Source organism: Mesocricetus auratus, unplaced genomic scaffold (genome assembly GCF_017639785.1).
Source record: "Mesocricetus auratus isolate SY011 unplaced genomic scaffold, BCM_Maur_2.0 Super-Scaffold_15014, whole genome shotgun sequence".
In the NCBI taxonomy this organism is placed as follows: domain Eukaryota; kingdom Metazoa; phylum Chordata; class Mammalia; order Rodentia; family Cricetidae; genus Mesocricetus; species Mesocricetus auratus.
Genome location: NW_024429186.1, coordinates 3,107,524 through 3,123,156, shown reverse-complemented (window position 1 = coordinate 3,123,156; position 15,633 = coordinate 3,107,524). Strand labels below are relative to the sequence as shown.

At 46.2% G+C, this 15,633-nt stretch overlaps 1 protein-coding gene across 4 annotated transcripts in view; it reads left to right on the top strand.

Annotated features, from left to right (window-relative positions):
- Ncapg2 (non-SMC condensin II complex subunit G2) overlaps window positions 1–15,633 on the top strand; it is a 58,248-nt gene that overhangs the window by 9,965 nt on the left and 32,650 nt on the right. For all 4 annotated transcript variants that reach the window (XM_040742320.1, XM_005084459.4, XM_021235543.2 and 1 more), the window contains 10 exons: window positions 20–154; window positions 2,704–2,798; window positions 4,235–4,304; window positions 6,642–6,728; window positions 8,004–8,096; window positions 9,059–9,184; window positions 9,783–9,962; window positions 12,124–12,276; window positions 13,835–14,057; window positions 14,278–14,381. In XM_040742320.1, the coding sequence (XP_040598254.1) occupies window positions 20–154; window positions 2,704–2,798; window positions 4,235–4,304; window positions 6,642–6,728; window positions 8,004–8,096; window positions 9,059–9,184; window positions 9,783–9,962; window positions 12,124–12,276; window positions 13,835–14,057; window positions 14,278–14,381 (1,266 nt within the window). The remainder of the gene's footprint in view (window positions 1–19; window positions 155–2,703; window positions 2,799–4,234; window positions 4,305–6,641; window positions 6,729–8,003; window positions 8,097–9,058; window positions 9,185–9,782; window positions 9,963–12,123; window positions 12,277–13,834; window positions 14,058–14,277; window positions 14,382–15,633) is intronic.

Here is a 15,633-nt window from a genome sequence, read left to right as displayed (position 1 = left end):
CCCTGTCTGTCACCCTCAGGGCGCAGACATGTGTCGGCTGTGGCGCATCCACCAGGCTCTATACTGCTTTGCCTGTGACTTGGAGGAAAACAGAGACATTAAAGATATGCTACTCGAGTGCTTCATAAATGTTAATTACATCAAGAAGGAAGAGGTAAGTATTTTCTTTTTATTTTTGTTCCTTTTTGGCTTGTTGTTGGCTGTCTATTTATTAATGGGTTATTTTCTCAAGTTCCTGTGGCTGCTCTTTGTACTGTGCTGTTTTGTGGAAACACCAGCATAACCATTAAGAGCTGTGTACTAAACTGGGCTTGGCGGTTCACTCCTTTAATCCCAGCACTTGGGAGGCAGAGGCAGGCGGATCTCTGTGAGTTCGAAACCAGCCTGGTCTACAAGAGTTAGTTCCAGGATGGGCTCCAAGGCTACATACAGGGAGACCCTGTGTCTCGGGGGGGGGGGGAGTGAGTGTTTTATACATACATATTTTATAATTATATATATATATATATACACACACATATATAGTGTGTGCGCGCATGAGTGTGTGTGTGTGTGTGTGTGTACATGCATACATACATTTCACAGTGAGAAGGTGGTTACTCCTAGGAGACTGCCATGGGGCCAGACTTTGTACACATGATGTACGCATATGTGAGTGTGGGAAAGCATATCCGTATGGCTGAGATCTGCTCCTTTTTATACTTCCACAGCTGATGTTTTTTGTAGGGGGGGTGTCTTAGAGTTTCTATGACTATGATAAAATACCGTGTCCAAAAGCAGCTTGAGGATTGAAGGGTTTATTTCATCTTAAAACTTTCCAACCACATTCCAGCGCCGAAGGAAGTCAGGGCAGAAACTCCAAGCAGTAATCTAGAGGCAGGACCTAAAGCGGAGACCAGGGCGGAGTGCTGTGTACTGGATTGCTTCCCATGGTTTCTCATCGTCGTTGTTTTGGTTTTTATTTTTTTGAGACAGGGTTTCTAAACTGTTATGTAGCTCTGACTGTCTAGGCCTTAAACGTATAGTTACTGTTATTCTAATATTGTTGCTTGAAATGTCTTCTTTCTTTTTTAAGAGGCAGGATCTCTACGTGGCCCTAGCTAGCTTGGAATCTTCTATGTAGACCAAGCTATTCTCAAACTCACAGAGATCCCCCTGCCTCTGCCCCCTAAGTGCTGGGATTAACTTTTTTGTTTTGAGACAGGGTTTCTCTGAGAGTCCTGGCTGTCCTGGCACTCACTTGTAAACCAGGCTGACCTGGAACACAGACATCCACTTGCCTCTGCCCCTCAGCCTGCTTTCTTAAGCCGTCCAGGACCACATGCTATGAGTAGCACCACCCACGTTGGCCCTCTCCCATCATTCATTAATCAAGAAAATGCCCCTCTGGCTTGCCTACAGGCCAGTGTTATGGAGGTACTTTCTTAACAGAGGTTCCCTGCTCTCAGATGACTCTAGCTTGCATCAAGTTGACCATTCAGTGCCCAGTGAGGAGTGTGTGTGTGTGTGCCGTGAATTAAACCCAGAGCCTCATGCATGCTAGGTAAGTGCTCTACTACTGAGCCTCTTCCGGGCCACATAATCACGTTTAATTGGCATATACACAAAAATTGCCAATGCACAGTCGTCTCCATTTCTTTTCCCACCATTCAGGAAATCTAATAAGGGATGTCTGGCCTGTTGTTTTACTGCCCATCGTGGGCCAATCCCATGAGTGAACTGAACAATTTACACGGCCAGTTCCAGTTGAGATGCGCCTTACATGCAAATGGACATAGACTAGAGAACTTAGCATGAAAAAAAATAAAAGGAGTGTGTATAACGTCTTAACAACTTTTTATATTATATACTTACTATAAATGAGATTTTGTAAGAACTCCTACGTATGGAATACTTTTAGAACTGGGCCTACAGCTAAGTAATAGAGATCTTACCCAGCATACACGAGGCCCTAGATTCAATTCCCAGTCCTTTTTAAAAACTGACTGTGAAGGGCGGGCACTCTGAAACCCCTGTGTTTCTTCCAAACCCACAACAGTAGGTGTTCTTTCAGACCTGAGGGGGGAGTACACGGTGTGGCTAGAGTGAAGTGGAATGAGGTGTGTGTGGAGGGGCCACATCCCTAGGGTCCATAGGCTTGTTGTTATGGCAACATCATTACTGGGGAGATGACAGGCACAGGGGCTGCGCCTCCATCTCCAGGATCGTCAGGAAGTTGGTGACAGCAAAGAAGTTTAGGGTGGGGTCAAACAAGATTTCAGGCACTCTCTGGTTTTGCATTGTCCACTACCCACGATGGGCAGATTGAAAGGTTTACAGACCTGTGAAGGTCTGTGTGCCCTGTCTTTGAGCTCCTTGAAGACGCATGCTCAGTGCAGCTCTGTTTACCCCAGGGAGGAGCGTCTGCGGCCCCACGGGTCTCTGTTGTTAGGAGTGCCACCTGTAGGACTTCCCAGTTCCACCCCTGTGCAGACATGTCAAGTGACAATGACATGGGATTCTTTTTTATGAATAGCTGACTGGATGTACTTAAATATTTGTTATTAGAAGAGTTTCATTTAGTTGCACCTTTACTTGTTACTGGAGGTGGTGTTTGTGTTCCAGGCTGACCTTGATCTTGTCGTTTTCTGTCTCAGCCTCCCACGTAGCTGGGGTTACAGGTGTGTGCTACCATGCCCAGCTTATCCTCTGTTTCATTTACAGGGAAGAAGATTTCTTAGTTTTCTCTTCAGTTGGAATGTAGACTTTATTAAAATGATCCATGAGACCATTAAGAATCAGTTGTCTGGATTGCAGAAGTAAGTACGATAGGCTTTGCTCTGACTTTGAAAAGTGTGCGCGTGTGTGCGTGCTGTGACGAGGTCTTGCTGTGCAGCCCAGCCTGGCCTCTCACTGCGGAGCAGTCTGGCTGCCTCAGCCTCCCAGTTGAGCTGTGTCCCACCCACCACCCTGTATTACTAGGTAGCTATTTTCCTCTAATAAGTTGTTTTTCCAGTAGTGATGTTGAGATGAGACTTTAACTCGTAGTTTCTCAGTTCTCCTCTTCTCTGAGATGGCATGTTTGCTGCCCAGGTTGAATGATCTCCAGTCTCTGGGGAAGCTGGGGCAGAAAGCCTCGGTGCCTCTCCAGGCTGATATTTGACAGTGACAGCTCTGTCTCATGCACATCGAAGTCCATGTTGGGAGTATTCCGTGCACAATCTGAGTCTGGGCTGAAGGGTGCTGTGAGGAGCCCTGTGGTGTACGTAGGGAAAGCCAGAGCTATGAGGCTCCTGTCTAGTATAGTACTTCCTGTGCCAGCAGTCAGAGCTGCCATGCAACTGTGTGCATTTACTAAGTGCTTCCTCTGCATTTTTTAAAAAGATTTTATTTATTTATTATGAATACAACATCCTGCCTCTATGTATGTCTGCAAGCCAGGAGAGGGCACCAGATCTCATTACGGATGGTTGTGAGCCACCATGTGGTTGCTGGGAATTGAACTCAGGACCTCTGGAAGAGCAGTCAGTGCTCTTAACCTCTGAGCCATCTCTCCAGCCCCCTTCCTCTGCATTTTAAAAGAGTCATTTCCTGCACCTGAGGTAGGCTACAGTTTCCGTAGTGTCAGGTAGCTGTATGAGCACCGAGTTGGGATTTGACACTAGTCCAAGTGCAGAATTTGACACTAGTCCAAGTGCAGAACTCTTGCTGTATTCTGGATTGCTTTCTCATGTCTCCCTGTTTGTAAAGTGTCTGTGCTGAGCTAATTGCTAAGCCTAGATGGTTCTAAAGTCGAATCCTATTGTAACTTTTCCTGTATGTAAAGAGTTGGTGCTTCTAATGAATTGTTTATTTATTTGGATGTGGGTGTGCCATATAGCACACACGTGGAGGTGAGTGTTTCTTCTCTCTTCCCACCAATTGGTGTCTAGGCATTGGCAGTCATGGACTTGAAGCAAGTGCCTTTACCAGCTAAGCTATCTCCCCAGGTCTGAGCTTGTGCTGTCTCTGCAAGGGAGTGGTAACTTTGTTACTGAGCCCTTGAGTGAGGAGTCCATCCCAGCCTCCTTTCCCCAATCTTGTCCTCATCCTCTTTCAGTCGTCGCAGGTGGCTAATATTGCAGATGATTTGCTGAGCCATATCCTGTATCAGTTTCCTCTTCCTAAGGCAGGAGAATGACTGAAGTGTGGTACATGGTAAAGGTGTAATTATTTAAACATGTGTTAACATCTTTTCTTTATTTTTTAAAAATAGGTCTTTGATGGTACACATTGCAGAAATTTATTTCAGAGCTTGGAAAAAGGCGTCAGGGAAAACACTGGAGGTATTGTCCTTTTATTTAGTATCTGCTATAGTCTAGTTCCATAAGTATGCAAGGGTGGGCTATCTAAAAGTTGTGCCTGGTCTACCTGAAAATAAGGCTGATTAGTGATACGGATACAATGTGACAGGCTGACTCCTTGTTGCCCTGCATGTTGAGGCATAGCCCCAGCTGTCACCTTGCTGGGATGTGCAGTTTCAGGGAAGTCCTAGGGCCTGTGTTCCTTGTTCTGGGTCTAGACTGTCTAGCTCCTCTGGTTATTGGGCTCTTGGGGTATTGCTAGTCAAAGGGTGTTGCAAGTTGGATGTGCTGGGCTAAACAAAATGTAATATTAAAATAATTTGGCCTGCTTCTTTTTTCTGTCTTTACTCTGTCTACTTTTATGTGTAAAGCTGTGTCTGAACTCTGTTTCCGTGGAGTGTGCTGTTGAGGACCCTCAGTTATGTTAAGAAGTTTGTGACATCCACTTTGATTATTCTTAGCCCATCTGTCCGTACTGTATACGTTAGGAAGATGTAGCTTTGTCATTCTCAATCCTGTGAACTGTCTGTCACCTTTACTTTAATCTGGAAGTGTTGTTGGTGAGCTGGTCACCCTCCTGACTCCTCTCTCTGGAGAGCTGGCAGTGACTGGTGGAGGAGTGGGCTTCCTCGGGGCAAGTGGGGTGCGGTGCAGGTGGTCGTTTGGCTCCTGTCCATACTGCCTCTCTGCCCACCTAACACTTGGTCTGTACAGCTAGTATTTGCCATTTGCTTCTACATCTACAGATCAAAAGTTACTGTGTTCCCCTGTGGACGTTTTGTAAACATTTAAAAGTGTGTGGTCATTTTGGCAGAAGGGCAGAAGCAGGGTTTTAGTGTGCATTATGTTAGTTCGCTTATTTTGAAAGAAAAGTTTTTTTGCAATTTATTTTGGTATTTAAGCTATGTATCTCTGTGAGGGTCTGTGTGGGTTTATATACATTGAGTCTCTGTTCTGTGGAGACCAGAGTCATTTTGAATTCCCTGGAGCTAGGGTTATAGGAAGTTGTGAGCCACCTGACATGTGTGCTGAGAACGGAACTTGAGTCCTCTGGAAAAGCAGTTCTTACTCTTAGCCACTGAGCCATTGCTTAGTCCCCCTCCCCCCACCTCTCTTTTGTTTTCTGAGTTTAGGCTGGTCTTGAATCTATGGTCTTCCTGCCTCAGCCTTCTAAATGCTAGAGTTAATAATTTTGTTTCATCTTTTTAATTCAGATAGATAGATACATAGATAGATAAGTGATAGATGTGTGTATCTATATTTCTTTTGTTTTTCAAGACAGGGATTCTCTGTGTAGCCCTGACTGTCATGAGTGAGCTCTGTAGACCAGGCTGATCTTGAACTCACAGAGATCTGCGTGCCTCTGCCTGTGGTGCTGAGGTTAAAGGCATGTGTTACTAACACCAGCCATTTTTATTTTTAATTTTTTTGCATGTGTCATTCTTACTATTATGTATGCATGTTTTACATTTGCATGTGCATGAGAGGGCATGTGTGCTGTAGCATATGTGGGGGTCAGGGGACAGCTTTCAGGAGTCCGTTCTGCCTCCACATGGGTCTTAGACGTTAAACCTAGGTTGTCTGGCTTGGCAGCATGTGCCTTTTATCAGGGTCTGAAAAGTCACCCTCAGGGCTTTGCTCATTGCTCTCCTCCTTAGTCCATCCATTGATATGTTGGAGGCACCTGTACAAGGGAATGCCGTATTCTGCTAGTCCCAGTTTGTCTTTGTGGCACATGTAACTTACAGGGCACGTGGGATAGCTCCTGTCTCATCATTTGTCAAATAGCATGATAGCTACGACCTTCCCTAGAGCCACAGAATCAAGAGCCCTGGAGTATAGGGTAACGCGTAGTCTCAGCCTGAAGCTCTTGAGCATGATGGCTTGTCAGGCAGTGTCTCGCGCACCTATTTCCTGGCACCTGTCAGAGGTTTCGGTCTCTGGAGCTCCAACCTCCGCTGTGAAGTTAGTGCCACTGCATTTCTGGGAGGTTCTTGAAACAGGTTTGAGCTTGTGGTGTTCATCCAGGTCAGTGTGACTGTCCTGAGGTCTCTGTCTGGCCTGTGTACACTCCTGTTTCCTAGTCTCTGTACTTCTGTCTGTTGTGAGCTGGCCTCTGATGGTTGTGGGAGGCTTACCTTGCTACATCGCTCAGATTCACTGTTCCATAGAGAAACTAGAAGCAACTAAGTGTGCTCTTTGTGCATGGAAACACGAGGAACAATGAGGGGCGTGGACACATGGACACAGCTCTGACCGAATAGCCTCGGCTCCCGCTGCCTGTGGGATGTCTGCTCATCACCGCTCTTACTGTTTCAGACCATCGAATACAACTGCATCCAGGACTTCATGTTCCATGGCATCCACCTTCCAAGGAGATCTCCCGTGCACTCCAAAGTACGAGAGGTGAGTGAGGCACCTTACCTAATCCAACTATGAGTGAATGGTTGTTGAGATCCGATTTCAACCTTTCTGTTTGTCTTGGCTAAATTTAAAAATTTGTAATTTCACCCTAGCAGTCAAAGGAGTTTCTCAGGGTTCTGATATTTGGTATCCTGGCAGTTTGTTTCTGCTATCAGCTCCATGATGAGGAAAGAATGGGCACCACTATCATTAAGCTGACTGGGATGGTGTGCTTTAAGAGTAACTTTATGTCAAGTGGATTGTGTTTCTCTTTGAAGTTGCTTAATGTTCACTATGTGTGAAGTGAGAGCATCATCCATACCAAAACATGGTGAAAATTGTACTTAACAAGAAAACCCCACTGGCAATGAAAGTCATAAGATCTTTCAAGTGCGATAGTGTCTGTCTGTGATTCCGTTGATCTGGAGGCTGAACTGGTCAGTCGTGAGCTAGAAACTGACCTGAGGTGTATAGTATGAGACATTCTAAAACATTTAAAAAGATAACGAAACCCTCTATAAGGAAACCATGCTCGTGCTGTAACCCATCGAGGGTTTTCACTAATAAATTTTCTGGAGGAGTGGATTCCAGTAACAGAGCAGAATTGATTCCTGCTGGGTTCAGGGGTCTGTACAGACTTGTGAGTCAGTTCTGACTATCAGAGAAAAAGATGGTCTGTTTCTAATTAATTATGAGTTTTGAGAGGAGCCGAGTACCTCAGTTGAGCTTGTGCTAGAAAGAATATTGCATAGGAGCTTGTTCGTTTTGCCATCTTAAGATAGCTGGTGCCTGTCCCTGGTGGGCAGCAGAGTCAGGAGTGAGTTAATGAGCATTTGAGTCAAGAATAATCCTGTTCATGCTCCCCTCCTCCATTTTACCCTTAAACCGGAGCCCTATGAAGGTCATGTGGACACTAATAGGCTAGCAAGAACGTAGTTTTTAGCCGGGTGGTGGTGGCAGCGGCGGGGGCACACACCTTTATTTAGTCCCAGCACTTGAGAGGCAGCGGCAGGCGAATCTCTCTAGACGTCAAACTCAAGTGTCGCAATAGTGGCATGGGGCAGAGTAACCTTTCTTCCTCTTTCTGGAGCCTTTCTGTTTTGAGATAGACTCTGGTAGCCCAGGCTGACTTCAGGCTCACTGTCCTTCTCCCTCAGCCTCCTGAGGAGTACGCCCACTATGTCATCAGCCTCCGAGGGGTACACTACCATGTCTGACTTGGATACTTTACAGCAACTTTATAGCTTTTGTGTCCTTTCTCTTGTCTCTGGCCTTTAGGTGCTGAGTTACTTTCATGAACAGAGAGTCCGTCAGGGAGTGGAGGAGATGCTGTATAGGTTATATAAGCCCATCCTGTGGAGAGGACTGAAGGTAACTCTGGTGTCTCTGTGCTTGGAGTTGAGCCTGTACTGTATGGGTGGAGAAGCCTACCGAGGCAGTGAAAGTAAGACGGGCGATGGTGCTTTGTGCCTTTACCTCCCATGTGTGCGCTTGTGTCCCCACCCTCGCCACCTGGCTCATGTTGTGAGTGTGCACCTCCATTCCTGCCTCTCGGCTTTCAATCCTTAGCAAGAGCATTTCTTCCACACACTTAACTACAAAGGTGGGTCAGTTCGGTCCCGAGTAAGCAGTTGTGTGAAAAATCAGTCCAGAGGGTGACTGGGGTGAGGCTGGGTGGAGTAACCGCTGTTACCCCCTCATCCCTCCTGCCCGAGGTGAGGGCAGACACGCTCTGTGAGTGTTTTGATGAACACCCCGTTCTACACAAATAGAAGTCTGGTGTGACTAGAAGTGGTAAATACCAATGTCAATGACACATGTACTCTCTTTCTTTTTTATAATAGACCGATGATTGCAAAGTTTAGTCACATGCAGCTCTGAACCGGGGAAGCGGATCTTTACCGTTTGTCTGTTGACTCTGAACTGAGAGTCTGGCTGAATTTAAGGGTGACTTTACACAGTTTGGCTGACACTTACTTTTGTGATGCCAAGAGTAGAGCCCGGGCCTCCACACATAGCAAGTGTGTACTTTGCCACTCAGCTGCACCCACAGCCTAGTTTTGTCCATTTAAAGGTTAAAATTACCTTTTTTTGGTTACAATTTATTTGTAGGTGGTAGGGAGCAAATGTGGAGGCCAGAGAACAGTCTGTAGGAATCAGTTCTCTCTACTGTGTGTTCCTGGGGTTGAACTTAAGTTGTCAAGTTCAGGGACACATGGCGTTGCACGCTGAGCCATCTTTAATTTGGAAATCAATCTCTACTGAAACTGTGGAAGTATGAACTTGGGAACACTGGACTCTCTGGACTTCTAAAAGGACCTGTGTTTTCATAGGCCAGAAACTCTGAAGTTCGATCAAACGCTGCACTGTTGTTTGTCGAAGCATTTCCTGTTAGAGATCCAAACTTCATTGCCACAGAGATGGACAGTGAGATCCAGAAGCAGTTTGAAGAACTGTATGTACGTATTGCTGTGGAGTGCATTCCTTGCTTGCTAACCCGTGTGCCCTGCAGAAGAGAACCCGTTTTTCCCATGTTCCCAGAAGCCCAGATCCACAGTATCCCTTCCTCCCCCTTTAGGTCACCCTTGAAACGTCCCATTACGTGTCCTTATGTGGTTTTCGGGATCATGGGTATGCATGCCTTGTCCCCAGTAGTCAAGTGCTGTCACTTTGACTTCTCCTCAGATTGACTGTACCGCTCCCATCTGATAGCTTTGTGACTTTGGGTGGGTCATTGACCTTCTCGGTGTGACATCCTGTGCAGCAAGTGCAATTTCATTTCATGCCTTTAGTCTGCAAATAATATAGTGCAACAGCTACTCATCTAACCCTTATATGGGAAGCGTGGACTGATGCTGTGTGACTTTATATGAGGGACTGAACAGCTGCAGACTTGGCATCCTGGAACTAGTCCCCTTGAGGGTACCTAGGGACGTGGACTGAATGGCCAGTATTTCTGCAGCCATAAGTGTCTTATGCTTTAAATTCCCAGAGAGCTAATATGTAACACAAACAGCAATGTATGACTTGTAACCCTTTTCCCTCTCCTACTTCTAGAGCCTTTTAGAAGATCCTTACCCGAGGGTCCGTTCCACAGGCATCCTTGGTGTTTGTAAAATAACGTGTAAATACTGGGAGATGATGCCCCCCACCATTATCGTCGACCTCTTGAAGAAAGTCACCGGGGAGCTGGCGTTTGATATAAGCTCAGCTGATGTTCGCTGTTCTGTTTTTAAGGTAGAGTTTTTAAAGGTATAAAGGCAACAGCTTATCAAAGAATAGTTTTGTAGAACTACAGGGATTTTTAGGAAATAGAAAGGGAAAATGCTAGAAAATCACATATTGTTCTACTCAGTGGTGAAAATGTTGATAACTGTGGTTGTATTTGTATTCCTTTTCTCTCTTCCTTTCTTTTTCCTCTTTATTTTTTCAAGACAGGGTTTCTCTATGTAGCCCTGACTGTCCTGGGACTCGCTCTGCAGACAGGCTGGCCTTGAACTCACAGAGACCTGCCTGCTTCTGCCTCCCAAGTGCTGAGGTTAAAGGTATGCACCACCACTGCACGGCTGTGGTTGTATTTTTAGACCAAAGCATTAAATATTTTTTTTTGTAGAATTTTATTTATTTTTAAAATGAAAAAAAATTTTTGTGTGGGTGTTTTGGCTATATGCTGTGTGTGTACCTGGTACCCAATGATGCCAGAAGAGAGTGTTGGATTGCATGGAACTAGAGTAATAGATGGTTGTGAGCCTTCATGTAAGTGCTGGGAATCAAACTTGGGTCCTCTGCTAGAGTAGCTAGAGGCATTGGATCCTCCTGGAGTTTGTCTCCTTTTTTTTTCTTCCAAAATGTAACTTTTTATTATTGATTCTCTGTGGATTTCACGTCATGCATCTTGATCCCACTCATCTCCCTGTCCCTTCCTATCCGTCCTGTACCTTTGTAAACCTCCCTCCCCCAGGATAAAAGATGGAATTTAAAAGAGAAAATCTCATTGTGGAAGCTACAGTGAGACATAGTGAACCACACAGTCCTTTAGTCCATACATTCTTACTTTCGAGTGTTCACTGCAATGAGTTGTTGATCTAGTTTGAGGTTTCTTTAAAAGTTTATTTATTTATCTTTAAGTATACAGTGTTCTGCCTGCACACCGGAAGAGGGCACCAGACCTCATTACAGATGGTTGTGAGCCACCATGTGGTTGCTGGGAATTGAACTCAGGACCTCTGGAAGAGCAGCCAGTGCTCTTAACCTCTGAGCCATGTCTCCAGCCCAAGGTCTCTGGTTTTTTTCTATATCATTAATACCTGGCCCTCACTGGGGCTCCTCTTGGATATCCTGTTGTCGTCCTGGTCATGGAGATCCTGCAATATTGGGTCTGCAGGACCAAACCCTTCACATGCTCCAGCAGATCATAGATGGGGTTGATGACGGGATGGGCCAACTCATGGCTCTGGCTCTGGCTCTGGCTCTGGCTCTGGTTCTGGGTGGTTGCTGGGTTGCTCATCCCGCCATCTCTTCTTGGTCCTCAACGCCAGGGTGAGCTCTCCAGTACTGCCCCAGCTAGTTCACCCCATCTAGTAAGCAGCAAGGCTCACGGCTGCTTCTCCTGCTCTCATGTCAGCTTGCCCACACCCGCACCACCAGGGTCAGCTCTAACCCTAACCCTAACCCTAGTCAGGGTATAGGGGCCACTGTGCCTAGTGCTGCAGCTGCTGAGAGGCAGGGCCAACTCTCTTGCTCTAGTGACCTCAGGGATGACTTTCCCACCTACTGCAGGCCTCAAGGGGCGTGGGGGGGTGCCTTTCCCCCTTGCACACACCAGGATATGGTAGATGAGGGTGGGGCTCAGTCTCTCACACTCAGGATCTCAGGGCCAGCTCGCCCACACCCTGGAGCTGGTCTTCAAGGCGATTGTTAGCCATCCACCATGGGTGCTAGAAGCTGAACTGGAGTCCTTTGCCAGTTGCAGTAGACAATTTTAGTTGCTGAGCCATCTTTTCAGTCTCCAAATTAAGCTTTTAAAAATCCAAATTTAAAGTCTTTTCTCATCAGCCATGTAGCCAAGACCTATGATACCAGAAATACTCAGGAGAGCGAGGCAGGAGAATTCTGAGTTTGGAGTCTGCCTGAGTTGCCTGGGGACCCTGTTTCAAAGAAGAGAAGTGCTTTCTGTATAAAATGTCTACTTTCCAAAGTACCAGTCACTAGAACCATAGAAGTCCTCACCTTTGCCTCTGTGGAATGTGGTGCTGAGCCATCCCAACAGCCCCAAAGCGAATTTGCACGGAGGAGGTGTTTTCAGGCGAGAGCAGGACTCAGCCTCTCCTTAGCTTCCTGTTCAAACGTTTAATTATTGCGTTCTGATTTTGAAATGCTTCTCTCTCTTTCTCTGTAGTGTTTGCCGATTATTTTGGATAACAAACTGAGCCACCCGTTGTTAGAACAGCTTCTGCCACCACTCAGGTACAGTCTCCACGATAATTCAGAGAAAGTGAGGGTGGCCTTTGTGGACCTGCTGCTGAAAATCAAAGCCGTGAGAGCCGCAAAGGTAAGCAGGATGCTCTTGGAGAAGACGCACAAAGCACATTTGTGACCCCAACAGGAAGACTAGTTTTCATTCTAAGAACCTTCTCAGTTGCATTTCAGTCAGCTTGACAACCAATGCATTTGCTAGACTGTCATAAGACTTTGCTTTGTGTTTCTCATGGAAAGAAGGTTCTAGAAATACCACTGCGTGCTTCTTTTTGGAAAGACACTCATGTAAGCAATCACTTTACATACTTTCTAAGCATTATCTCTCATGTGGTGGGGCATGTCTGCCCAGAGGAGAACTTGTGGGAGTGGGCTCTCTCCTTCCACCACGTGGGTCCCAGGGATTGAACTCAGGTGGTCAGGCTTGGTGACAGGCACCTCTGTCTGCTGATCCATCTTGCAGGTTCTCCCCTTTACCTGTTTTATTACGTGTTAAAAGTATGGAAGTAGTTGATGTATCTATACGTATTTAGCACATGGTAAGAACTTAAGTATTACTTATTACTTGCAATGGTTAGAGGAACCAAGGAATTGCTTGTAACCTGGTAAGAATACACTGGGCACAGGCCAGTCTATTGATACAATAAAGAAGACATAAAAGTTGTCCTCTTCCACTTCAGTTTTATTTCCTTGATGCTGGGGGTTGAACTCCACCTCATGAATGCTAGGCAGGTGCTCTACCACTGAGACAAGGGGATTTCAGGTTCAAAAGGAGTTCAGGGCTAGGTCAGGCAAATGATAACACTTAGTGCCAGTAGATATCCATTGTCACCCACATGTCTGCTAGTATACTGCTCCAAGTGACAGCTCGTGCCTTGAACTCACATAGAACTTACCTGAACCGAGTACCAGAAGCCTGTGCTAGAGTTGGGGTTGTTGGTTAGTTGGTAGAGCACCTGTGTAGCATACACAAAGGTGATATATGTCCACAACTCTGGCTCTCGGGAGGTGGAAGCAAGAAGGTCAGGCATTTAAGGCCATCTTCAGCCACAAGGTGTGTTCAGGGCTGGCCAGGATACTTGAGACTCCGATTGAAAACAAAAAACAAGCCATCACCAGCAAAACAGTGCTAATTGTGTGTCTTCTGGGGTGTGGGACTGTGGGAACTCTAGAGTTGGACGAGGAGACCCCCCCCCCGGTAGAAAGAGCAGGTCAGCTGTCCTAGTGTGTTGAGGAAGGAGGCCCCCGAGCCTCTTGACAGAGAGAGATGAGTAGGCTGTTTCAAAACTATCAGTAGGTTAAAAACTCTTCTGTTACTAGTTGATGGCTTAGTGGGTCTACAAATGCAGACGGTCAGCTTGATTAATGACAGCTGTCATCTGTGCGTTAGCTGTGCTCCCAAAGAATCAGAGGGGACCCTCCCTCCTGCTATACCTTACATGTGACGTCTCTTTAAAATGTAGACCTGTGACTTTTGTGACTTTGGTTCACAGGAAAGTCGGGTTCTTCTTGAAATGGTTTCTCTTGAGTACAAACATTAGTCCTTTGCTTATATCCTGGAAACTTCAACAGTTCTCAAGATTATAGGAACCGCTGGTCACCTCCATTTGCATGCCTCCCCTTTCACCCTCTAGTTCTGGAAAATATGCCCCATGGAGGACATTCTGGTTCGCCTGGAAATGGATTCTCGGCCTGTGTCTCGGCGCCTGGTGAGCCTCATCTTCAACTCTTTCTTCCCCGTGAACCAGCCAGAGGAGGTGTGGTGCGAGCGCTGCGTCACACTCATCCAGATGAACCGCGCAGCAGCCAGGAAGTTCTATCAGTACGCCCACGAGCACACTGCCAGCACCAACATAGGTCTGAACCCCTGCTTCCCCTCGTCCTGCTGCTCCTCTCCCAGCATAGCGCATGATGCCACAGGCACTCGGTGTTTGTCACCCGAGTGAGCCCTGTGCTCTCTTGCATCCCTTAGTGGTTTTCCTGAAAGTCATACCCTCTACTGTCTGAGATGATCGTGTTCTAATCAGAAAGTTAACTTTATACAAGGTGCATGTAGTGACTGTCTTAACCCCTTTAGCCAAGCTCATCCATGTCATCCGCCACTGCCTGAATGCCTGTATCCAGAGGACCCTGCAAGAGTGCCCGGAGGCCCATAAGGAGTGCGAGAAGGAGAACGCCAGTGTGAGTGGCTCTTACTTCACAGTAAAGATGGCAGACTGTCTCGGTATCACTCCTATACCAGTGCATAGAATGCTTTTCTTCCCTGCTTGCTCCAGTAAAGACACTTAAGTTCGTTTTGATTTTTTTTTTAATGGTCATAAGTTATATATATATATTTTTAAAGACTTGCTGTATACCTGTTATACTTAACTTTTAGTGTCTGGAGGGATATTTTAGGAAAAGAATATTCTTACCGATGGGCAGCTTGTCCCCCATCTCTTTGCTCTGAGCATGCCTGTGTTCTGTTCTTGGGTGTGATACTGTTTTTTGTTTATTTTTATTTTTATTTTTTTTTTTGTTTTTACGAGACAGGGTTTCTCTGTATTGTTTTGGAGGCTGTCGGTCCAGCCCAGCCTCGAGCTCACAGAGATTCGCCTGCCTCTGCCTCCCGAGTGCTGGGATTAAAGGCGTGCGCCACCACCGACCGGCGGGTGTAATACTGTTTATCTAGATTCTGGGCATGGAGCTGGTGTCTGTCAGAGTCACTGATAGGAGGATCTTCTAGAAACATTTTGGGGATGAACTTTTGGGTGCAAGCTTTTGATAGACTTGTCTTTAATTAGCTGCTCTCTCTTTAAACCTAAAGTGTCCAATAATAGTTAAGACATAAATACACTTACTGCTTGCAAGCAGTATCTTGAGCTTATACATGGACACTTAGGATTTGGATTTATCTAAGTAAAATTTGAAGGAAAAAAATTTTTTTGTAGTACCCAAATAGATTCTTCCTGTAGAAGAGAAAAAAAAATCATAAAACCAGTTTTCCTTTGCTAAAAAGTTCTGTGCTAGGTATGCTTACTACATACATGGCCAGGTCCTGGGGCTGGCTACCCTGTGACCCATGTAGAAAGGGTGGGCAATTATGTTCAGGCTGCCTCTTCTATGGGGTGGCTTCTCTGCCAGTGTCATGGTTGTCTCAGTGTCTCCCCCACTACATCCTGATAGGCATCTCGCCCCACCTCGGGTAGATGTCCGCCTCTCCGTGTCCCTCGTTTGGCTAGTCTGGTCTGAAACTGGTCAGTAGCACCTGCTGAAGAAACACAGGAAAGCAGATGTGCAGCGGGGAGAAGAGCACACGGAACATTGCGATTGCGCATTCATACCTTGGCTGACCAGTGCCTCTTCCTGTGCTCACAGCTGTCTGAGCGGCAGAGTTCGAGCCCCTTGTACTCTTCCTGCATTGTAGACAGGCTGTGGAAGCTTTCCAGGGAGG